Source organism: Capsicum annuum, chromosome 8, assembly GCF_002878395.1.
Source record: "Capsicum annuum cultivar UCD-10X-F1 chromosome 8, UCD10Xv1.1, whole genome shotgun sequence".
Classification (NCBI taxonomy): domain Eukaryota; kingdom Viridiplantae; phylum Streptophyta; class Magnoliopsida; order Solanales; family Solanaceae; genus Capsicum; species Capsicum annuum.
In genome coordinates, this window is record NC_061118.1 from 90,804,631 (window position 1) to 90,829,125 (window position 24,495).

The 24,495-nt window shown below is 34.2% G+C and overlaps 2 protein-coding genes across 4 annotated transcripts; one reads left to right on the forward strand and one right to left on the reverse strand.

Annotated features, from left to right (window-relative positions):
- Positions 1-2,600: 2,600 nt before the first annotated feature.
- LOC107838898 (ATP-dependent 6-phosphofructokinase 6) lies at positions 2,601-19,118 on the forward strand. 2 transcript variants are annotated; one of them, XM_016682149.2, is made up of 13 exons: positions 2,601-4,168; positions 4,821-4,867; positions 4,970-5,009; positions 5,796-5,858; positions 5,966-6,103; positions 6,184-6,342; positions 8,340-8,393; positions 9,046-9,114; positions 9,528-9,657; positions 10,373-10,641; positions 11,969-12,017; positions 12,099-12,253; positions 18,662-19,118. In XM_016682149.2, the coding sequence occupies exons 1-13, from the start codon at positions 4,154-4,156 to the stop codon at positions 18,860-18,862; spliced, it is 1,389 nt and encodes a 462-aa protein (XP_016537635.1). In that variant the 5' UTR covers positions 2,601-4,153; the 3' UTR covers positions 18,863-19,118. The 2 variants fall into 2 exon arrangements, with proteins under 2 accessions (XP_016537635.1, XP_016537634.1); XM_016682148.2 differs by having other exon boundaries at positions 2,601-2,922.
- Positions 19,119-20,057: 939 nt separating this feature from the next.
- Positions 20,058-23,530, reverse strand: LOC107838897 (serine/threonine-protein kinase Aurora-2). Of its 2 annotated transcripts, none has more exons than XM_016682146.2 (9): positions 23,342-23,530; positions 22,495-22,617; positions 22,032-22,178; positions 21,837-21,932; positions 21,484-21,579; positions 21,294-21,390; positions 20,916-21,033; positions 20,506-20,578; positions 20,058-20,411 (listed from the first exon to the last, which is right to left on the reverse strand). In XM_016682146.2, exons 1-9 carry the CDS (start codon positions 23,381-23,383, stop codon positions 20,310-20,312), a joined length of 894 nt encoding a protein of 297 aa, XP_016537632.1. In that variant the 5' UTR covers positions 23,384-23,530; the 3' UTR covers positions 20,058-20,309. The 2 variants fall into 2 exon arrangements, with proteins under 2 accessions (XP_016537632.1, XP_016537631.1); XM_016682145.2 differs by having other exon boundaries at positions 22,495-22,635; positions 23,342-23,527.
- Between the last annotated feature and the right edge of the window lie 965 nt (positions 23,531-24,495).

The following is a 24,495-nucleotide window of genomic DNA, read 5'->3' on the forward strand; positions in this document are numbered from 1 at the left end:
ATAAGTCATTTACGTATTAAAAAATTAATAATATTTAATTAAAAAATATAATAAACATTAATGACATATCTGCTTCAATCGTGATTTTATTATATCACCCCTAATTAATTATTATAGATTATCTAAGCATTAAAAAATTGATAATACTTCATAAAAAAAGGTAAAATAGACACAAAATTCTAAGTTAACTCTTGATATTTTAAATTAATTTGACGACTTATATGTAGTCCACTTAAAAAATATTCACAAGTACTTTTTATAGTAATCTTATCATATCGCTTCTAATTAGTTAGCCATTGATATTTTAAATTAACTTGACGACTTATACGAGGTCCACTTAAAAAAAAATTACAAGTAACTTTTATAGTAATTTTATTATATCACTTCTAGATAGTTATTATAAGTCATTGAAGTATTAGATAATTAATTATTATGTCATTTATGCATTAGAAAATTAATATTATTTAATTAGAAAAATTAAAATAGATATTTATGACATATCTGCTTCAGCTGCTTTGCAAACATGATTTTACTATATCATCCCTAATTAATTATATAATTCATTTACGTATTAGAAAGTTAAAAATATATAATAAAAAATAAAATAAATATTTATGACATGTCTGCTTCAACCGTGATTTTACGATATCATTCCTAATTAATTGTTATAAGTCATTTACATATTAGAAAATTATAATATTTAATTAAAAAATACAATAGACATTTATGACATGCCTGCTTCAGTTAGTTCAATCGTGATTTTACTATATCACATCTAATTAATTATTATAGATCATCTAAGCAGTAGAAAATTGATAATATTTCATTGAAAAAAAGATAAAATAGAGACAAAATTATAAGTTAAAATTTGGTGTTTTAAATTAACTAGACGACTTATATGGAGTTCACTTAAATTTTTTCCCACAGATACTTTTTATAGTAATTTTATTATATTGCTTCTAATTAGTTAACCATTGATGTTTTAAATTAACTTGACGACTTATACAGGATTCACTTAAAAAAATTTCACAAGTAACTTTTATAGTAATTTTATTATATCAATTCTAAATAGTCCTTATAAGTCATTTAAGTATTAGATTATAAATAATATTTAATAAAAAGGATAAAAAATATTTAAAAAAAATAAAAAAAATGATCGAATAAAGTACTTTGCAATAGTAATATCTGTGTCAAAAAAAGGTATGAAAGTAGTACACCTATTGAGATCTAAATAATTAGATTCAAACAAAAAATTAAATACATAATTACGGTGTAGATCTGAGTGATTAAAAAAATAATTTTTATTAGGTACAATTAAATGAAACATAAAGTACATAAACAAGAAAATTAAATTTTAATTTTTTTAACAACTTTTTTATTTCGGTGATCAACATGCTTGTCGATCACTGTTTGCTCCGTAATTTTACTATATCACCCTTAATTATTATATGTCATTTACGTATTAAAAAATTAATAATAATTAATAAAATAAATAAGTATAATAGACATTTATAACATGTCTACTTCAGTTGCTTCAATCATATTTTACTACACCACTTCTAATTATAAATCATTTAAGTATAAAAAAATTAATAAATTTGATAAAAAATATAAAATTGACATAAAATGATTAATTAACTCTTTCTGTTTTAAATTAATTTGACATCTTATATGAGACTCACTTATATTATTTTTACACGTATTTTTTTATAGTAATTTTATTATATCACTTCTAATTAATTATTATAAGTCATTTAAGACATGTCTGCTTCGCTACTTCAGTCATGATATTTGCTTAACTGTCGAAATTATATCGGTGTCACTTAAAATAGAATAAAAAAATATTATAAATTAAAATAATTAAAAATTATTTAATAATAATAATTTATTTTATCGCTTTTATAATAATTTTAAAAATTGAAGGTTAGCATGAGTACTGCCTATCACCACTAGTATGACATAAATTACGATGACAAAATAACATATATGCCCTCTGCATCTAGTAATAGAAACAAAAAGGTATTTTGAAATACTCCCTCCGTTTTAAAAAGAAATGATCTACTTTTCTTTTTAATCCATTTAAAAAAGAATGATTTTTTTTCCTTTTTTATAATATTTTCATTTCACTAGGGATCGATTCCCTCCTCAATGCCTTCTGGGTTTGAGCTTGTCGCACAGGGCTTGCCTAGTGCGGTTTACATCCCTATGTGGTTTGCAGGCTATTGCATCGGGGGTTTACCCAGTGCGCACACAGTGCTCACCCGAAGGGCAGAGGCTGTGGCAGAGGGTGTAGCGGCTGTGGGTTTTCCTGGAAAGTTTCCAAAAAAAAATAAAAATTTAAAGCCACAAGATGCAAAAATCTTCTTTATTTCCTTAAATTTTGTGTCAAGTCAAAATAGATCATTCTTTTTTAAACGGAGGGAATAAAAAATTACAAAATATTGTGACTATGGTAGCATAATTCTAGAAGTTTGAAGGCACCGTACATTTATTTTCCAATACCATCGGCTTAGCGTTGTGGTTTCTCCCTCTCATTTCAATATTAATTCTGACTCTGACTCGTTCTTACTTTTTTATAACCGACTTTTTAATGAATCCTTAATTCACAGTCTCTGCTTACACTTCTTTCTCGCACACCTATTACGTACTAACTACCCATTTTTCTCTCTCATTTCATTCTTTCAACAACCAAAAAAAAGAAAAAAATACATTTCTTTCTTGTGGGTTGATCAAAGAAGACAAATCTTTGAACTTTTTTAGATACCCTTTTGAGTTGAGTTGGCATTGAAGTAGTAGTGTTATTGTTTTGTTGGAATCAAGATGGGTACAGAGAGTAAATACCAAATGAAGGTGGTGACTGGAGATTATGGCTACGTACTTGAAGATGTTCCTCACTTGACTGATTACATCCCTGATCTTCCTGTACTTCCATTTCTCCTCTTTTTTGTACACTCTAAACTAATCGTATGCTACGTCCATTTAATTTCCTTGCATCTTTGAGTCTTGAATTCTGTGATTATGTCACTCATTTTTCTTACGTCAAACGGCTCTTTTGCATGTCTTTCTGCTGTGAGTTGTCCTGGAAATTAATGTTGATTTCTAGGATTATTTCATTTCCTTGTCTGGTTAGTGTTTTTGCTATACTTGATTCACTTATTATTGCAAGCCTCCTAATAAAACCATACTGAGATGAAAAAGACTGCAGCACCTTTGCCTACATTACACCACCTTGGTCCTACGAGAACACTATCATTCATAGACCGGGCTGCCCTTTTCTTGTACACTTCATTTTCCTACCTCTGGGATAAATGTCATGACGACAGAATCTATGGTGGTTGATGGAATCAAGTACATAAAGAACACAACTGATTTTGACATCCATGTATACTTTAATGTCTTTTTCTCTCGGGAGCTCGCAACCAAAATAAGTTTCATGAGGTAGATATGCAATCTTGAGAGTTTCCTGAGCTTGGTCATTCTGGCTTCTGCTTTTTTAATTTTTTTTTGACAGGGAAACTACGCTGAGCCTATATGTAAATATGCAGAGAAAACTTATCTCCCGAATCAGAAGGGGTAAGCTTAAATAAAATGAAGGTGAAAATCAAGATATCAGTTTCCATATGGTTTGGGGATAAGTCCTAAAGCAAGGCGTTACTGGAAATCCTAAGTTTGAATAAGAAAATAAGAGATGTTGAGTGAACATGCATAAACCTTTGTTGTATTCTAGTGAGTTCTTGGAGTAAAAAACAACAACAAAAAAGAATATTTTGGCTTTCATTCATGTCCTAAAGGTTTTAAGATCCAATTAGGGTTGAAGATAAGTGCAAACGAGGAATCAATTCAGTAATATCTAATTTATTGGAAGATCTAACGTTGTATAGATGATTTACGCTCTTCGTGTGGCATATTTGTTCTTAATCGAATATAAAAGGGTGGACATATGGAACAATATCTCTAAAGGAATTCCATATTTATTTATTATGATTGAGATGGGAGAGGGAGAGAGACGTTGGGGAACAGGAATCAGCTGTTGCTATATACTGATGAGTTCTTGAACAAAACTTAATGACTCATGGCTGAAGGATGTTAACTCTAGCTCATGCAGAAGTATTTTATTACCTTGAGTTCTCATGGTTTGTGATACACTAACTTCATGAACACTTGGAAGGTACTTTTAGTTCATTCTATTTGAGATTTTACGATGAATTGTTAATGTTGTACGTAGAGGAGGAAATTGAGATTTCAGATGGCCAAAATTGTGATTTTCTTACATTCTCATTTAGCTGAACAAACTTGAGTTTTGTATAAAGAATTGAACTTTTATGTCTTTCAGATCAGACAAGCAATGCATTTCTTATTTTCCTCCTGAAGAGCTTCTTATACGTACTCATTCTCTTCATGGTTGAGGGGCAGGTTTCTCTTACAGAAGAACATTTTAAATGAGCACTGTTTTCACACTGGCTGTACCCTTTTCTAGGCAGCAACAACTTCTTTTAAATGTTATCATTAATCTTTATTTGTTTTCTCCTCTCTCTGAAGTTGATGACTTGATTCTAATACAGAATCCATATCCTTACTACCACTCTCATTTGGTTCTTTCATACTTTTTGGTTGGAGAAATTCACTTCTACTTTTTGCCAGAGTTGTCTTCACTTTTTCAATCAGAAAATAAAAAGTGTATCGGTTAGACATGAAACACTTGATTTCATCTATTTCATATATGTATCTTTGTTATTCCCTCAACCATGTGCGTTTGTTGGTCTATATGTTGATATATCTACTAAGTCGACTTTATTTGTCATTTCATTGCTTGATGACAGACTTATGATAACCCGTTGCAGTCTAATCCAGCATACTCAGTTGTGAAGTGAGTATAATATCGACCTTTTTTTTTTCTTTTTTCTTAATGCTATCAAGCCAATGTCGGAGTTTTTATGCTATAAGTTATAAGCTATCTTTATGATTTCAGGCAGTACTTTGTTCACATGGATGATACAGTTCCTCAGAAGGTGCAATAAACTTTCTAACATGTTCTGCCCCTAAGTATAAATTTCTTTCGTAAAAAATGGTGTACTTCTTTTTTCTTTCAATGGTTAATAAAATAGTAGTAAGATGGATGATAGATAACAGATGGCAACATTGAACTGTGATAGTTGAGTTAGTGATTCTGCAAAGTGGGATGCTAGTCATATATCTGAACTGCAAATATACCTGGAAAGAAAGAGTAGAGGACCATTGTTGTCTGATGTGGGTTTAGGAGAGACAATAGATCCCAAATCATATTGAATTACCACTTCACAAGAAATTCTATGGCCACTTTTTCAGTCCACTGCAATAGATGATGTATCAGAAAACGTACTGTATCTGAGTGTATACTATAGTGGGTCCCTTAAAGGATGAAAAAGCTAATGTGAAGGTGAAACAGTGTAGGAACTAACTTTGGTAGAGAAGCTAATATTGAAATGGAAGACACGGCTGACTCTTCAGAGTGTCTACAGTCTAGAGAGTCTCTAAACTGAACTTTTCATCCTGAACCATTTCTTCAGTCTTGCAGTAGTTGCCAATCTATGCCATTACAGTGATAGGGCAAAAAAAATGGGTAGAATTTTTTTCTGAGTTGGCTTTCAGGGACAAAATTATTAAATCAGCCTTTAATTTTACTTTCAAATTCTTTGTCAGTTTCTATTTTCTTTTAACTATAATGAAAAAACTATTGCCAGATAGAACTCCTTTGTTCATCAATCCATCCTCTTTCATTTTGATAATTGTTATGAATTTGCTTGATCACTTTGTAGATTGTTGTTCATAAGGACAGTCAGCGAGGAGTGCATTTTCGGCGTGCTGGTCCACGTCAGAAGGTATGCCTACTTTCTTCAAGGATGACAATTTGCAATCTGTTGCCATTTACCAGTAGAGCTATTTATATGAAATCATTCACTCAGAGGAAAGCTTCAATATTTCTCAGGTTTATTTCAGTTCAGATGATGTTCGTGCTTGTATTGTAACATGTGGTGGTTTGTGCCCTGGGCTGAACACGGTGATCAGAGAAATTGTACATAACCTTGACTACATATATGGTGTAGATAAAGTCCTTGGAATAGAAGTGAGTTGGCTGATGTTCAAATTTTTTATGCTTGATAAGCATTTGTCTGTGCTGCTAACAGTACATTTTCTCCTTCATAGGGAGGCTACAGAGGTTTCTACGCAAAAAACACTATCAATTTAACTCCAAAGCTTGTAAATGATATTCATAAACGTGGTGGGACAATACTTGGGACGTCACGAGGTGGCCACGATACCACAAAGATAGTTGATAGCATACAGGACCATGGAATAAATCAGGTACCCCAACTATGAAGATTGTCTAAATACATCTATTGCGGAATCTTAGAGGACCTTTTCTTCTTTTGGTCCCTTTTCTCTCTTTGGGGTGAATTTCCTGATTGCTATAAAGCAGCTTGTTTACGAAGAAATTAGTGTCTTGGTCATAAGAAAGAGCCATGTATAATTGAAGAAAGTGGTATTATGGTGACAAGTATCTTCCTAATAGAAAAAGTAGTTCTGAGTAGCATGTTTTCTGTTAGAAAGCAAAGAACAAAGATTCTTATTTATTAATTTTAATGGTACAACAAGATAAATGACTTCTAGAAACATATTGTTCTATTTTTGCAAGAGTAAATTCCCTAAATAAGAATATCACTCAACTCTTTCTATTTTCCTTAAAATATACTTAACACCTCAAAAACCTCTTCTCTTCTACTTGAAATTCTATGTCATTAAATTTTTTTTCTTTTCTTTGATAAATAGATCTATTTAACTTATCAAACTTATTTAAATAAAATTTTATCCTAATTCTTTTTTTTAAATACACATGATATACTAATCATTGAAAATTAATTAATTACACCAAAAGCTTGAATTATTTTATTTTATATGTATTTTTCAAAGTTTCTTTTATTAACTTATTTATTCCACCACTTAATAATATTTAAAACTCAAGTACTTATAAAATTTGGTACTCATTTATTTTTTTATTATTTATTTTATATAGTAAAGATTCTTAAAATCTAAAAGAAATAAAACGACGGATTTCATATTTTAGACATTAAATTTTTTATTTATACAAGAATAAAAGAATAAAATCTACTTTTGGAATTATACAAAAGAATTTTTGGATTAATATAATCCAAAGATATTATATTTCCTTCAAATATAGAGTAATAGAGAATAAAATAATATAATTTGTTATTTAAAAGTATTGATGGCAAACCTACGATTTTTTTGTTGTCAAACAAAATTCAATAAAAAAATTTAATATGTATTATTATCTGAAAATTTTAATTTGGACATAGATTACTTGCAATTTTTATGCAAGATAATTTTTGGAAAATATATAGTGAAAAGATGATTTCTTTGCAGATTTTTTACAAGGAATTGCCCATAAATAAATCACTAAATTCGTAAGATAAGACATAAATTTATTAAAAAAAATATTATTTTTAATTTAATTTCTTCACTTTTTTTGTGATCATTATATTTATATTTTATTTTATTATACAATTAAACACTAATTTATATCCGCACTTCATTCTAAATCCATCAAAAGCAAAGAATAATTGATGAAGTAATATTTTAAAAATTCATTTGTAATAGTACTGAAGAAGATATCATTTTGTTAATATTTCTTTAAAAGTTTAATTTGTTTCAAGACTACATAATTTTTCTTTCCTTAAAAAAAAAAGAGATTTTATTCTTTTATTCTTATATAAATAACAAACTTAATGTCTAAAATATGAAATTCATCATTTTATTTCTTTTACATTTAAGAATTTTTAGTATATAAAATAAAGACAAAAAGGTTACTGTGCCAATTTGTATAAGTACTTATATTTTAAAACTATTATTAAGTGGTGAAATAAATAAGTAAATAAAAGAAACTTTGAAGATTACATATCAAATAAAATAAACTAAGCTTTTGATATAATTAGATTAATCTTCAATGATTAATATATCATGTGTAATTTTTAAAAAAAAATTTGGCCAAAATTTTAATTAAATAAGTTTGATAAGTTATACATTTATCTAAAATAAAAAAATTTAATGATTCCAACTAGGAGAGAGAAAGATTTTGAGAGGATAAGTATAGTTTAAGAAAAGAAAGGAAAAGTTTGATGTTATTTTTGTCCTAAATAACACAAAAATGATATTTATAAACAATTTTACTCATTTTTGCAATTGCTAATCAACTTCTTGTGGGGCATCTTTGATTTCATCACCAAAAAAAAATTATTTTCTGCTCAAAAGCTTCCAGTTTTGTAATGATTTTCGTATTGGTTCAGGTCTATATAATTGGTGGTGATGGTACTCAAAAGGGAGCAGCTTTCATTTATGAGGTATGTTAGATTCAGCAAATTAGGAGGCCAGGTAGATACCCACCCAAAAACATGAGAGTTTTCAACTAGAGCAATATGGCTTACATATTGCGGTGAAAGTTCAACAGTCTATTCTTTATATAATTAGTCTGCTGAGCGGATTCTCTATCACTCTACAAATGTCAAATCAAATATCTTGTTCCAACATCATCTGCATTCAGCATCATCATCTGCACAGAGATTCAATATGTTTGAACATAACTAACTAGTTTGTCAAAACGAGTTCTGGCTAGCTGTTGTCAGTATCTTCTAGTAGTTTCCAAGGACTTGCTAGTCTCTCACATTTAGACTTTTGAACACGCTAGATGCATGTGGACCCCTGGCCTCGGATGTCCATATAAAGAACACGGCGAGCATAAATACCCTCTTTAACTTCTATTCTAACGGACTGAATATCTTTTATAAGGAATCGGAAGCATATGCGACGATTTTTTCCCGGAAATCCTTTACTTTCACTGCAATGATAAATGGAACCAACTACTGTTATATGCGTTACTTGGTATCTGATTTCAAGTCCTGATGGTCCTTGGTGTCATTGATTCTTCGTTTCGTAAAAGAGAATTTTTGTTCATATTTGCAAGCATTCTTAGAATAATCCTACTCCCTTTTGCAGGAAATTAGACGGCGTGGTCTCAAAGTTGTTGTTGCTGGGATACCCAAGACAATTGACAATGATATTCCGGTATTTATCATTCTTCATGTTAAAATTGATTATATTTTGTTCTGGTCAATAAACTGTTTAGCAGACTCAGTTTCTTGCAAAGCATAAACATTACTACTCAATATTAAAAGTATAGAGCACTGTCTGAAGGGGAGCTTGGAGTAACCAGGAGGTCACGGTTCAAGCCTTGGGAGCAGCCTCTGATAGAAATTCAAGGTAAGGCTGTGTACAATAGACCCTTGTGGTCGGGCCCTTCCTCAGAACCTGCGCATAGCGGGAGCTTTAGTGCACCCGGCTACCCTTTTATTTTTAGAGTACTGTCTGGAAATCACATTTTGATAGTTTCCCCTCTCATTTGCGTTAAGCAACTAGTAGTTAATAGTGGTCCTCAGTTTGAACTGTTGTTATGTAAAGACAGTTTGTTCTATTATCAGGTCATCGACAAGTCATTTGGCTTTGATACTGCCGTAGAGGAGGCTCAACGTGCCATCAATGCAGCGCATGTTGAAGCTCAAAGTGCTGAGAACGGCATCGGTTTGGTGAAACTGATGGGCCGCTATAGTGGTAACATGTTTTTACTAAGTTTTATGCATAGAAAATAGCCTAGTATAGAATTTTTTTTATATCAAGTTCTCATAAAGGCTTCCTTATGTCCATCTCCACTACAAATATTATCTGGCACTTCATTGTTGGTTGTTTGCTGTTAAATAATAAGCTCTTCTCTTTACAGTCAGCTGTAAAACCCGTCATTAGATAGGCTATAGCTGTTATCGACAAAACGTAACTAAAGTGAGTTTCTATATATCATGTCAAGAATAGATCTTGGTCTAACTCAACCTCAAAAGCTAGCTCATGAGGTGAGGATTCCCCAACCAATGTGGGACTTTTTACCCACTCTAACTCCCCCTCACGCCCAGGGCCCAACTGACGCTTAGCGTGTGGACCGGGAGCCCAAAACGGGAATGGACCTGGCTCTGATAACATGTCAAGAATGGATCTTGAGCCTAACGCAACCTCAAAAGCTAGCTCATGAGGTGAGGATTACTTAAGTCCATATAAGCAAACTACCAGTTCATTTCCCAACCAATGTAGGACTTTTTACCCACTCTAATATGTCAATCATTTTTTTGGAAAGCATACATCATTGTAAATATATCTTTGAGACAGCAAATCACTTTATTTTTCAAGTCATATTCTCTATGCTTAACTGTCCAAAATTGTACTTTCCCACAAACAATAGATCTTGATTTTCAATCAAAATTGATGGAATTGGGTGCAGGATTCATTGCAATGTATGCCACTTTAGCAAGCAGAGATGTTGACTGCTGTTTGATTCCAGAGTCACCCTTCTTTCTTGAAGGAAGTGGTGGTCTCTTCGAATTCGTTAAGAAAAGGCTCAGAGAGGAAGGACACATGGTTATTGTGATAGCTGAAGGAGCTGGGCAGGAACTTCTTGCAGCAGAGAATTCCCATGCTAGAAGTGAGCAAGATGCTTCAGGAAACAAGCTTCTCCAAGATGTTGGTTTGTGGGTATCCCATAAAATCAGGGTATGGTTGTCCCCAATCTTACAGTTTATACATAATAAATGCAGAACTGATCAATGTTTGCTTTCTCTCCTTCTATGTAAGTGATTAAGTGTGCTTGTCTCTACTTGAATATGCACATTTATGGTTCGTGGGAGAGCTAGCTGTCTTACAAAAATACATTTGCTCTGAAGGTGTACTAAAGTTCATACTACAACTATAACTGGTTTCCAGAAAATAAGATGGAAGTTGTCTTCCAAATACATTGGCCTCTAATAAGAACTTGTAACTTTAACTATTGTCATCAAATAAATTCATGTAACATCAAGTAGCCATGTGCATCTTATAAAGGAAACACCATCTGGATAACTTGAGAAATAATTGGTGAGACATTATAATTGCATATTTATTTATTGTTATTTTTATTTTGAATATGCTGTAGTTTGTCCATCGCCTTTGAGGAACGGTATGTTGTTACTTTTTGTACAGGGACTCCTCCTAAATTTGCCTTTAAACACCACACTATCTAACAGAGAAAACACCATGGCATTTTTTGAACTACTTAATGACAACACCCTGAAGCAATGAGCAGATGTTATCTTAGATTGCTGTTTATCCTTTGTAAAGGGCTACGATCCAAAACCATGGAAAGTGGTTCTACGCATTTTTAGATTCATTGTTGTTGTTTGCAACATAATTTAAATTCATGGAAAATAAATTTTAACCACAAACAAAATATGAAGAAACAAGAATTTTTTATTAATAAACGAGGTGGTTACAAATCTGTTCCTCCCTTGATTCTTCTTTCTTGATTTTCTCCGTAATTCAAGGGCCGTTAGTGACTTATTCTCGAACATATGATGATCTCTTTATGAATATCCCATGATTTTGTGGGATATTGGAGATCCCTATCTATTTACGAATACCCATCAGCTTATGGGATATTCAAGATGCCTGTTTCAGGGAACATGTTACCCTTTAAATAGGCGAGATTTAGGGTAAAGTAGCCTTCTAGAACTCTAACAAAATTTGGATTCTTTTTTAAGAGTCCACAAATTTTAGATGTCTACAGTTGTTTATCCATCACTTTGAGGAATGGTATGTTGTTTAACATTTTGTATAGAGGCTGGAATCCTTCTAAATTATCATTTAACCACTAAACATAGAAGTTGTCATAGATTGCCGTTTATTCTTTGTAAAGATTGCTATGATTCAAAAACATGGAAATGGTTCTTGGCCTACTTTTCGCTTCATAATTCCTTGCAACCGGTGGGGCAACCATTATTGAGTTTATTCATATAGGATTTGTTATGTGTTATCATTGTACTCACCTTTCTTGAACTTCTTGCAGGATCATTTTGCAAAAAAACTTAAGATGCCCATTACTCTAAAATACATAGGTGGGAAAATTTCAACCATCTGAATAGCTTATTAATTTGGAGAATTTGTGGAGCTAATTAACGATTCACATTATTATGCAGACCCAACTTACATGATTCGTGCTGTTCCAAGTAATGCATCTGACAATGTATATTGCACGATTCTTGCTCAAAGTTGTGTTCATGGAGCTATGGCAGGGTACACAGGCTTCACCTCAGGGGTTGTCAATGGTCGCCAAACATATATTCCATTCAATGTAAGTATCTACATTTGGTTGTTGATCTTTCTAGTTGCATCTCTACTGTTTTTATTAACCCCATGGTATCATTAACTTACATCCCTGTGCCAATTGGGATCCCAGGGTGACTTGGCTGCTAGATATCATACCACTAGGCATAAATCTTAGTTCTTAGCTGCTTTAGATCGAGTAGCTTCTAGTTCACTACCTGGTTTTGGGGTCTAGGTTGAGAATGCAAACTCATGTCCTTAAAAGATTAATGTCATTTTAATGGCCACTCTTCCAACACTAACCTCGTGCATTTAGATTCTAAAAATCAATTCAGTTTTTTCTTGAAGTTTCACAACGTCTGAGGAGATTGTTCTATGCCTTTCAATAAATATGTTAACAGTCTCCAGTAATTTAGCTTACTGTTTGTTAGAAGCAGTTGCACCTTCGGGCAGATATGATGCTACTTTTATGTAACATTGTTATCAGCAATCCATTGGTCTGTACTCAGGGTTATAGTTATGAAGTATAAAACTGTTAATGGAATAAAAGGAACGATGAATTCTCATTGATTGTAGATTGAGAATATATAAATACAATACAATAAAGAGATAAACTAAGAAAAGGATAATACTTATCTATATACAACAAAGTCTAAAGAGAAGGAACTATTAAATTTGAAATTTAAAAAATAGGAGCTGATTTTATCCTTTATTATGCCCCCGCAAGTTGATGGTGTCAACAACACCCAACTTGGAAAATTGCTTTACAAAAAAGGCTTTGGGAAGTGGTTTTGTGAGTATGTCAGCCACTTGATCAGCTGAGTGAAGGTAGTGTACTTCAATATCTTTGTTCTGGACATGTTCACGAACAAAGTGGAAATCAACGGCTACATGCTTTCATCCTACTATGGAAAACTGGATTGGAACAAATGTAAGTGGTGCTTATGTTGTCACAGAAAACTTGTGGAACCCCCTTAAGTGAAAAACAAAGTTCGCGAAGAAGATTTGTGAACCAGTTGGTTTCTGCAACAGCAGCAGCCACACCTCTATACTCAGCTTCTGTAGATGATCGAGAAATTGAGCGTTGTTTCTTTGAGGACCAGGAAATTGGTGTACTGCCCATGAAAATAACATATCCAGATGTAGAGGTGCGATCTTTCGGATCATCAGCCCAATTCGAATCAGAATAAACAACCAGACGAGAATCTAAAGCTTTTGCGATTCGTATACCATATTGGCAGGTGTGATAAAGATAATGAAGTAATCGCTTGACTGCTTTCCAGGGACAGTGATTTGAATTATGCATAAATTGAGAAAGCTTGCTAACTGTGAAGGCAATATCGAGACGTGTAAAGGATAAGTAGTGCAACTTTCCAATTACTCGTCGATAAAGAGTACCATCAGTTGGAGGATCATTCACCGAAGCTGTTAAGGTGATAGTTGAAGTCATAGGTGTAGGCGCTCCTTTATAGCCTATCATGCCAACATCATCTAAAAGATCCATAATATACTTGTGCTGAGACAAAAAAAGACCATCAGTAGAAGAGATAACCTCAACGCCTAAAAAGCAATGGAGCTGTCCAAGGTCTTTTAAATAAAAACGATTGAAAAAACCATCTATTATATGACGAACCCCTGAATATCATCCACATAGATAAGAACATAGGCAGTGAACCCAAATTTTATGCAAAATAAATAAAGAAGAATCAGATTGAGACTTGGCAAACCCAACAATTAACCAATAATTTTTTAGCTCAGTGTACCATGCTCGGGGAGCATGTTTCAAGCCATAGATCGCTTTGTTCAGCTTGCAGACATGGGTGGAGAGGCTTCGATCTTCAAAGCCTAGTGGCTGCCTCATATAAACTTCTTCCTCAATACGTCCTTGTAGGAAGGCATTATTTACATCAATCTGATAGATAGGCCAGTTATACTGCGTCACAATAGTAAGAACCTACCGAACAGTTACTGGTTTGACTACCGGGCTAAAGATCGAATCGTCGTCTAATCCCGGACGTTGGGTAAATCCCTTTGCAACAAGCTGAGCTTTGTACCTGTCAATATAACCATCAGATTTATGTTTTATACGAAACAACCACTTACAGTCAACCACATTCATCGAAGGAGTAGTTGGAACCAAATCCCATGTATGATTCCTAACAAGGGCATCAAATTCATCTTTCATGGATTCTCTCCAGTGAGGGTGAGGACATGTTTGTTTATATGTACGAAGAATAAATGGCAAGGAAGGTTAGACACTAACACTAAACTGCTTAGGTTTGAGGTTATTTATTTTGGAGCGTGTGACCATGGGATGAGTTGAAGTGGTCACCACAAGTGAAGGAGTAGACGGAATCAAAGCAAGTGTGCTCTAGGAAGGGTTGTCATTTGGTGATTGAGAAGGTTGGCTGGGGGACTGTACAGTGGAAGGAAGTGGCATCAATGAGGTGTTTGGTTGTGGACAATTTTTGCGTTGATGGGTGATTAATGGTTTGGATCATGGTGGTGGTTGAGTATTATCGGGTGGGGATGGAATTGCAGGTGGCAACAAAGGAGAATATAAATTTTGAGAATTACTTGATGCAGCGGAGACACCTTCGGATGTGGCAGACGTTGAGCTGGGTAGTGGAAACTGCACAAGCAGAGCATCTAAGAGTGGATGACAAGAATCTAAACTTGACGGTTTATGATTGAAAGGTTGAATATCAAAACAAATTTCCCAAGCAATATTATCGCTCTTTTTGAGTTTTAAATTGGAAAACATATTCTGAAAAGGATAGGTATCTTCCAAAAATAGAACATCCCTTGATAAGTATAATTTATTCTTGACGGGGTCAAAACATTGGTGGCAATAATGTTTATTAGAAAATCCTAAATACACACAGGGAATAGATCTTGGCTCTAATTTATTTTTGCCATATGGTTTGAGCCATGGGTAGCATAAACAACCAAAAACTCTAAGGGATTCATACTTTGGAGACTCTTGAAATAGAATTTCATAGGGACATTTATTTTGTAAATTTGGAGTTGTTAGACGGTTTATAAGATAGATTGCTTGGTGACAGGCGAAACTCCAAAAAATTGGGGGCAAGGAGGCTTGGTGCAGTAAGGTTTTGGCCGTCTCAATAACATGCCTTTGACGGCGTTCAACTAGTGCGACTCTTTGGGGTGTGTAGGGAGGTGTCACTAAGTGTTCAATACCATGACTTTTGAGATATGAAGATAAACCTTGAAACTCACCACCACCATCGGTATAGAGAGACAAAATTTTGGTTTGAAACCGTTGCTCAAGTAAGGGATGTAAAGCTTGAAAGACATCAAGAACTTTCGTTTTTGATTTTATGGTGAACAACCACATGCATTTCGAGTACTGGTCAACAAATAAGACATAATATCGCTTGTTATCGATTGACAAAACAGGAGAGGGCCCCCACAAATCGCTATAAATAATTTGCAATGGTCGTTGACTTTACAATGAATTTTCAGAAAAAGGTAACCTGTGCATTTTATTAGAATAACACGAATTACAAACTGAATTTGTTCTAGAATGTGAAACTGGAAGAGAAAACTGATGCAAAATCCTATTTAAAATACAATGACTAGGATGACCTAAATGCCGATGCCACAGTTGTAAAGGAATGACAATATTATATTGTGGTGAATGATGCCCACTACCTGACGGCTAGGGATGTTCATGGTTTGGTAAAAACTAAACCGAACCGCGAACCAAACTAAATCGATTAAAAAAAATCGACATTTGGTTTGGTTTGGTTTTAAATTTTAAAAAATGGTACTTATGTGGTTTGAGTTTGGTTTTACTCTAAAATAACTGATAAATTATCCAAACCAAACCGATATATATATATATATATATATATAAATAATTATATATTATTCATGTATAAAAAATAAATATTTGTTACATTTTAAATTTTAATCACCAATTTAACTTTAAACTTAGCACTTTTAGTCATATGTCTCCATCTAGTTGACAGTACGTTATGAGATTATAAATGATTTTCACACTATGAATAACAAATGATACTAATTGTGAAAATTGTCTTGTTGTCTAGGGAATTTTATAGGTGAATTTAATTAGACTATAAATAATCACTAATTTTGAACTTTCTTTTTGGTTACTATTAAGCAAAAAAATTTATGTGTTCATCTTTTGGGAGGTTTATTATATCTTTCTCTTATATGTAGTTTCTAAATAACTTTTGTAGAAGCGTTCATATGGTGTTGTTCGTGGCTTTGCCTAAATATAACACTAAATTGACATCTTAGTATCAAGATTAGGGCACAACACTATGTTTGATTGGATTTGTTTTTAAAATTTTAACTTTAGCATTAGTTAAAGTTATAAACCAAAAAAATCGAACCAAACCGAATTAAACCGACAAGAACCAAATTGGCGGTTATTTTCTTGTGTTGGTTTGGTTTGATTTTTGAAATTTAAAAACCAACTAAGTTGGTTTGGTTATGGTTTTGATCTATAATCGACCCAAACCGACCCATGAACACCTCTACCGACGGCCACTCATACAACCCATCTCTATTCTGCCTGCGAAATAGAGGCGCCCCCGTACTCAGATCCTTTACAAGATAAGAAAAAGAAAAATATTCAATGGAGGTGTGGTTATCGCAGCAAAATTTAAAAACAGAAATAAGGTTATTTTTTATAGCATGAGAGCATAAGGTATTGAGAAGCTTAAATTGCTTATTTGATGCACTTATGTTGGTGTTACCGGTATGAGATATTGTATGCTGCTACCATCTCCCATTGTTATCTCCTCTGGACAGTGGTAATTTTGCACATCAGTGAAGTTTTGAGCATCTGAGGCCATATGATGAGTGGCACTAGTATCAACAATCCAAGGAGCCTCTTGGGTTGAAAGTCGAGCAGCATAGTTTGCTCGGGCTTGTAGGTAATTGTGTGATTGGGATCTGCAGACTTTGGCAGAATGACCATGGCGGTCACACAATTGGCACTTCAGAATGTTGTCATATCGTTGTTGTTGGTTATTGCACTTCAGAGTGTTGTCATATTGTTGTTGTTGGTTATTTTTTCCACTACGCCATGGCTGGTTGGTGTTGGGAAAATTTGCACTGGGACTCCTGTTGGAGTTGTTTCCTTGACGAGGATGCGTGTTTTGTTTTCTGTGCAATCGCAACAGTAATTGGTGTTGATAGTGGCTTCTTTGCTTCTTCATGCTTTATGAAAAGTTCATGATCAAGCAACTTTTCATAAAGTTCTGGATAAGAGATAGTAGAGTCTCTTGCACGGATCGCAGCAGATATTTCACGAAATTCTGGGCCAAGTCCAGTGGGGATTTTGACAATCAGTTCCTCATTAAACAAAGGAGCTCCAGCAGTGGCAAGTTCTTCACAGAGAGATCGAACTTAGTGGAGATAATCAGCGACGGGAAGGGCTTCTTTCGAGAGACGAGCCAAACGATCACGCAAACTAAAGATTCTTGTTTGCGATTTGTTGGCATATGTAGTGTGCAAAGCATCCAAAATAGCCTTAGCGGTGGATGCAGCGGCAACTGCAGCAGCAAGTGTAGGATCAACTGAGGCCAAGATGGCGTTTTGAATAAGCTGATCTTGGCGATACCATGAAACAAATTCAGGATTTTCGACTTCCTGATTATTTTGAGCCACGGGCAGGGCGAGAACCGTCGAGATGGCCATAAATGTTGTGACCACGCATAAGCATGGACACTTGTGCTTTCCAAAGGGAAAAATTGTGGCTGCCAATTAGTTTGATTGGTAACTGGGTGATAATTGAACTGGACAATTGTGGTGTTGGCATCTGGCTTGGCTACAGTTACGTTTGTGGCTATTTTGATGGGAAGAGTGGGAGGGCTTATCAAAAGAATTATACTCGTGAGAGTTAATAGGCTCTGGATACCACATGAAGTATAAAATTGTTAATGTAATAAAAGGAACGATGGGTTCTCAATTTCTCAATTGTTGATTGAGTATATATAAATATAACATAACAAAGAGATAAACTATGAAAAGGATAATACTTATCTATATACAACAAAGTCCTGAAGAGAAGGAACTACTAAATTTGAAATTTAAAAAATAGGAGCTAATTTTATCCTTTATTAATAGTGCTGATGTCTCTACTATGACATAAAGCATTTTGGTTTTCTAATTTCATGGAATAATTGGAAACAGCAACAGCTTTGTTGCATGGCTGAGCTGTTTTCGCAATACCCTATGCTCTATTTGGATCATTTCACCATTGTGACTTGGAGGCGAAAAGGGGAACCAAAAGCCATTCAATCAATTATGTCGTGGGTTTTACCTTGTCGGAAAATCCTTTGTTGTGGGCACTTGTTTTATTTTGATTTGACTTACCTTCCATTTGACTTCCTGTGTGCACACCATTTTCACTACTGAAATAAGTACCTTTGTTATGCAGCGCATTACTGAGAAGCAAAATAAGGTGGTCATAACAGACAGGATGTGGGCACGACTTCTTTCTTCAACTAGTCAGCCTAGTTTCTTGAGCACAAGCGACATTGTTCAATTGCAAAAGCGGCAGCACTCACAAACTCAGTTGTTAGGTGGAGATAACAATGAAAGTGAGATTACAGGTCAACAAAACACTAGCACGGCATGAAATAAAAGCACCTTAATACTAGAGTTAATAATTGTTTTCACAAGTAGTCTCTCTCTGCTACTTTTGAATCTGCAATTCCTACCATAATGTCAGATAAATCGGGTCATGTAGGAACTTATTTGAAGGTGTTGGATCTGTTACCGTGCCTCAGCTGTGGGCAGTAACAGATGTATATTGAAGGTTTTGTTGTATCTAGTGAAGTTGCGCCAAAGCTTCGTTGTATTCAATTCATGATTATGAACCATATTTATTTCTATCTTGTGGAGTATGCTCCATTTGCCTTGACGTAAATTTATTCACATTGCCTATTCAAATTGTACTGGATGGGACAAGTCATTACGACCGTTGCATTGCAACATCCGAACTTCGTCCGATGAGTTGTGCTCATTTGTCACTTTTGTATTTTAAATTTTTGGAATCTAAAAATGTCAAAAGATTATTCAAATCGTGACATGGTGATACTTGGGAATTCTTTTTAAAAAAGAAAGAAAGAAGGATAAGCTGTGCTCATCTGTCAATTCTGTATTTAAAAGTTTTGGAATCTAAAAATTGTCAGAAGACTATATAATATAAATCCTCACATGATGATATTTGTGAATTCTTTTTTTTTTTTTTTTTTAAAAAAAGGAGGAAGATAAACTAATTAATTTTATGCAGATGATAAACTAATTATGAAATTGCAAAGGGGCAATTTACCACTCACATAATCGTGAAAACCTCAGCGTAATCAATTTCAATTTACAAGAATGCCTAATAATGGAAATATTACAAGAATGCCTAACATGGAACCCCTGTTAATATAAATCCTCACGTGATGATAAACTAATTATGAAATTGCAAAGGGGCAATTTACCACTCATATAATCGTGAAAACCTCAGCGTAACCAATTTCAATTTACAAGAATGCCTAATAATGGAAATATTACAAGAATGCCTAACATGGAACCCCTGTTAATATATATTCTCACGTGATGATAAACTAATTATGAAATTGCAAAGGGGCAATTTACCACCCAAATAATCGTGAAAACCTCAGCGTCACCAATTTCAATTTACAAGAATGCCTAATATGGAACCCATGTTCATTTATTAAGGAACTCCATCTTCATTCCGTATCACTTTTAAATTTTCACCAAAGTTCTTCTGGTAGGATTGGTAATTTACTTAGCTAAGAAGAATGTTGTACACTTCAAGATTGAAAAAAATATCCAATAGTGTTTACACTTCAAGATTGAAAGAAATATCCAATAGTAGTGCAGTTACTAAGTACAACATTAAAAAGAAAAATGACTACATATCCTTTCCTTTATAAAGAAACCTCCTTTCGTTTTCAGGCAATGCAAGGTGTTTAACTATTTTACATCACAAAGTTTTGGAATCCCAGCTGAAAAATGAAAAACAATAGACTGCCACAAAGATTGTGATTCATTGATGATGTTACTACTCATCAGCCTTTATAAACGCCCGAAGGATCAGCATTCTGCACAATCCAAGGATGCTCGAGTACTTTTTTCAAGGGCAGACGCTGGGACGAATCCTTTACAAGCATCTGTGCACAAACATGAAATAAAAAGAACAAGTTAGGCCCAAGATTAACGAGCTGTTGCATTTTTAAAGGAAAGCATCTCAATGGATAAGAGAACCTGACTAATGAGGTCCTTGGCAGCTGATGAAACAACTGGTTTGGCAGGAAATTTGAGATCCACTTGCACAATCCTGCACAGGAAAACCATATCAATATATCTACGAGTGTGAATATTAAGCTAGTAATATTCATAAAACAACTGTTGCACAATCCCCATGCAAGATTTAGCTATTGACCAGTAAGTTTGAAAATTATACTACTTGTGTTCATTCAATGTGTAATTTCATTCTGTCATTTCATACTCATTCACGAGTATCTGAAGTTCAAAAAGAGAGATCTGAAAATAGCAATGCACGAAAGAAATACACTTCTTCTAAATGGGGAATTGTATTAAAAAATGTACTATTTCTTCCAAAAGTCCTCTTTCTCATGAAACTCTCTTCGTCTGCATTTGGAAGAAAATCTCACCTCCTATATGTGTCAGAGTGTTCCTTTGCTTCAAATGGAGGCATCCCGTACAGAAACTCAAAGCACAGGACACCAAGGCTCCAAATGTCCACACTAGCATCATGCTCCACACTTTCCACTGCAAGTTCAACAATTAACGTGTCAGAAAAATTGTCGAAGCAGTTAAAGAATTATTAAAAGCTAAATTCCCATACATACACGCCCATGTGAAGGTAAAAAACAACGTACAACAAAAGAATTTTAAAGAGAAAAACCGCCACCACACGTCATGGGGTAATATAGTAACTTTGGAATAAAACCTCCAAATTTATATGAAACCATCATGCTATGCTAATGTAATTTTTTCCATGTAACATTCATATCATATAACATGCATACCCATCTCAGGTGGCAAATAGTCTAGAGTGCCGCACATAGTCCGCCTTCGATTAAAGGTATGCACTGACCATCCAAAGTCTGCAATTTTGAGTTCACCCTAACAGCAGAAATATCAAAAACAATTAATTCCGGCTCTGTCCATTTTACTGCAATGCAGTGTATGAACTGTTTTGCTATGCTAAATATATACCTGTGCACCAACCAAAAGATTCTCCGGCTTAATGTCTCTGTGTATTACGTGCTTTCCATGACAGTATATGAGGGCTCGGGCCAATGATGCAACATACTGCTCCAAGACCCAAGAAACAGGAAAAAAATAGAGACCTTATTGTCAGTTGGTCAGTTTGAAAGTAGATGTGAAGGGTATGAATATCATTTAAGGGCTATCTAAAATGGGACCAAAACTGAAAATTTTAAATGAAAGAACTGGATCTGCTCATTTACCAATTTCTCATGATTCTGTAAATTAAAGAATTTGAAAAGGAAATCCAACAGTCCAATAATAAATGTAAAAAGCAGTTTTGTAATTCAACAAGAACTCACAGTTGCAGCACGTCGTTCACTAAAATATTTGCATTTCTGCAGCTCCTTATAGAGTTCACCCTTGGCAGCATATTCCAGGATCAAATACACACGTTTCTGCATTGGTAAGTGCTATTATAGTCTCTTGAAAATTCTTAAGACCAACAATTGAGAACAAGCCATGCAGAAGAGGTTACAGGAGGAACCATAGTTTACCTGGTCATAAAAGTAACCGTAAAGCCTCAGAATATTTGGATGGCGAAGGTGGCTCTGTATTTCAACTTCACGACGAAGCTGATGTTCAACCTGGGACTGTTTTAGCTGGGTCTTGAACAGCACTTTTAATGCAACAATATGATTGCTCTGTTGTCAGTAAACAACGAACCTTAGTATTGGAATGTGATTATAGAATGTAATGGCTATCTAATAGAAGTTGAAAAATCTTTTTTTTATGTCATGTCCATAAGATATCATTCCCAACATCCCACCATTACCATAAGATGCTACAGAAATTTTCTGATCTAGAACCCCAGGCATACAGACACTGCCATAGCAGATAACTAATATGTTGACTGAGAGATTCTCACTCACAAAGATTAAATCTGAGGAAATTGAAAGTAAGTAGCTTTATCACCCATTTTTAACACAGAAACCATTTAAACCTTTTAAAAGGACTGACCCTTTTTTCCCTAGCTAGATATACATGACCGAATTTTCCTCTTCCAAGAGGCTTCCCAATGTCAAAATCATTAAGTGTCCACCTCTTTTTATCAGCCTCTGATGATGCCGCCTCCGACGATGCCTGCAGAAGTTGAAAATTCTGTAGTCCATAAAAAAGAGCAGTAAGAATGCAATAACAATCAATTTCTGTTGATTAAATCAGCAAAGATCTCAGAAACATTATAATCAGCTTTTTGAATTCCGAAATTTTCCAAAATATAATGGCCAAACTTGATTTCCGGAGGTCAACTCTCGAAAAAGATGAAAAATTTCCATGCCCAAACGCCCTCTAAAACTCCAGGCCATAGTCCGGTAAAGTCCAAAACCCTAACTGTTTTATGATTCAGAGCTTAATGAAGATTTGTTGGAGTCTCACATCGGTGGGTTAAAGGGTACTTAGTCTCCTTATATGGTCTTGGGCAATCCTCCCCCCTCGAGAGCTAGATCTTAAGGTTAAGTTAGACCCAAAGTCCATTTCTTTATCAGAGCCCACCCAATTCATTGTTTCCGACAATTCTAATAATGCTGTTTCAATAACCATCACAAAAGCCAAAGATATTTCTCACACAGTATATCATCTAAAAGCTAAATTGGAAATTTGAAAAAACAATACTAAAAAGTTTAACCCCGTTGGTCAAAAACGAAAAGAAAAAAACCCTAATTATCCGAAAACAAGCTGGAATATCTACAAATCTGCCAAAATTAATGAAGAAAATCTTAAACAAATCAAGCTCGACCAATGCAAAACCCTAGATTATTCAATAAATTTCAAATTTCCTTAAACATAATTTGTTGATCATATTTACCTTGTGTTGTTGTTGTGGCTGATTCTCCGTTGCGATCCCCATTGCGGGTACGTATTTCTTCTTCTATCTTGATAGACAGAAAAATAAGATATATGAAAGAAGAAGAGAGTGGAGGAGGTAAACGGGAAAATGAATGGTGATTCTTTTTGAGGTTTTTTAGATTTGAATATAGAGACGGGGGACAGGGGGCACAATTTTTTCTCTTTGTTTAATTACAACGGTCATATTTTTGCTAACGTGCCACGTGGACCAATAGGCATCTGGTTGCCTTTTTTGTTCAATAAATTCCTTTTTTTTTCATAAGGGGAGCGTCTTCAACATATGCCTCGATGACAGAACATGGGACCCATAACTGAGGGTTTTTTTTGTGGGGAAAAAAATTATTTTTTGTAAGTTGCAAAAACAAGGATACTGTGATGGATATGTATACCAGGAGAAATATAATTAAAAACGAATATATTAAGAACAAGGTAAGAGTAGTATCGGTGGAGGACAAGTTGCAGGAAGCAAAGTTGACATAATTTGGGAATATGAAGAGGATAGGAGTGGTTTGGGCACGAAAAAATGTCCTAATTATATATGGTTAAAATTATTTTTATGTATATATAGTAGACATTGAATCTCCTTTGGCTAGTTTGTGTGTTTACTTGTTTATGTTTTGAATTCCTTTAATGAAAATTCTGATTCTGCCACTGAAAGACACAATGCACAAGCACTTCATTGTGCTGGTGTGAGGGGTTCGGCTATGGATATTTCAGGAGAGGTGCAAGTAGGCTGAAGAAGTATTGAGAAAAAATGATTAAGACCAAGGGCATGACCTTAGATAGGAGGTTGTGGAAAGACCAAGGAACCTAAGATAGTAGGTTGTGGAGTATACTTATTAGGGTAAAAGGTTAGTAGATAGTAGCACGTTGTCTCGCTTATTTTTTCATACACTAGTATTAAACCCTATTTTTATGTACGTCAATGACACGTTATTTTTTGTTTTAAAATTTCTATTCCTTTTTTCAAATTTTTTTTGTCAAAAATTTAAACTTGGTTATAAACCTAGAAAGGATATTATCTTGGCAACAAGGACACCATCGACGACGGAGAAGCCGGTTGGGAAAGGAAAATGTCATAATCTTCAGCTGTAAAGGTGAAACGAATCATGA

What these genes read in the sequence shown, in the direction of transcription:
- LOC107838898 (XM_016682148.2), top strand. Translation starts at nt 2,821, where the DNA reads ATGGGTACAGAGAGTAAATACCAAATGAAGGTGGTGACTGGAGATTAT. An exon ending in ATTACATCCCTGATCTTCCT is followed by an intron (nt 2,923 to 4,820) that starts GTACTTCCATTT and finishes GCTTGATGACAG; the next exon opens with ACTTATGATAACCCGTTGCA. An exon ending in ATGATACAGTTCCTCAGAAG is followed by an intron (nt 5,010 to 5,795) that starts GTGCAATAAACT and finishes ATCACTTTGTAG; the next exon opens with ATTGTTGTTCATAAGGACAG.
- LOC107838897 (XM_016682145.2), bottom strand. Translation starts at nt 23,383, where the DNA reads ATGGGGATCGCAACGGAGAATCAGCCACAACAACAACACAAG. An exon ending in ATCTAGCTAGGGAAAAAAGG is followed by an intron (nt 22,179 to 22,494) that starts GTCAGTCCTTTT and finishes TACTGACAACAG; the next exon opens with AGCAATCATATTGTTGCATT. An exon ending in GTGAACGACGTGCTGCAACT is followed by an intron (nt 21,580 to 21,836) that starts GTGAGTTCTTGT and finishes GTCTTGGAGCAG; the next exon opens with TATGTTGCATCATTGGCCCG.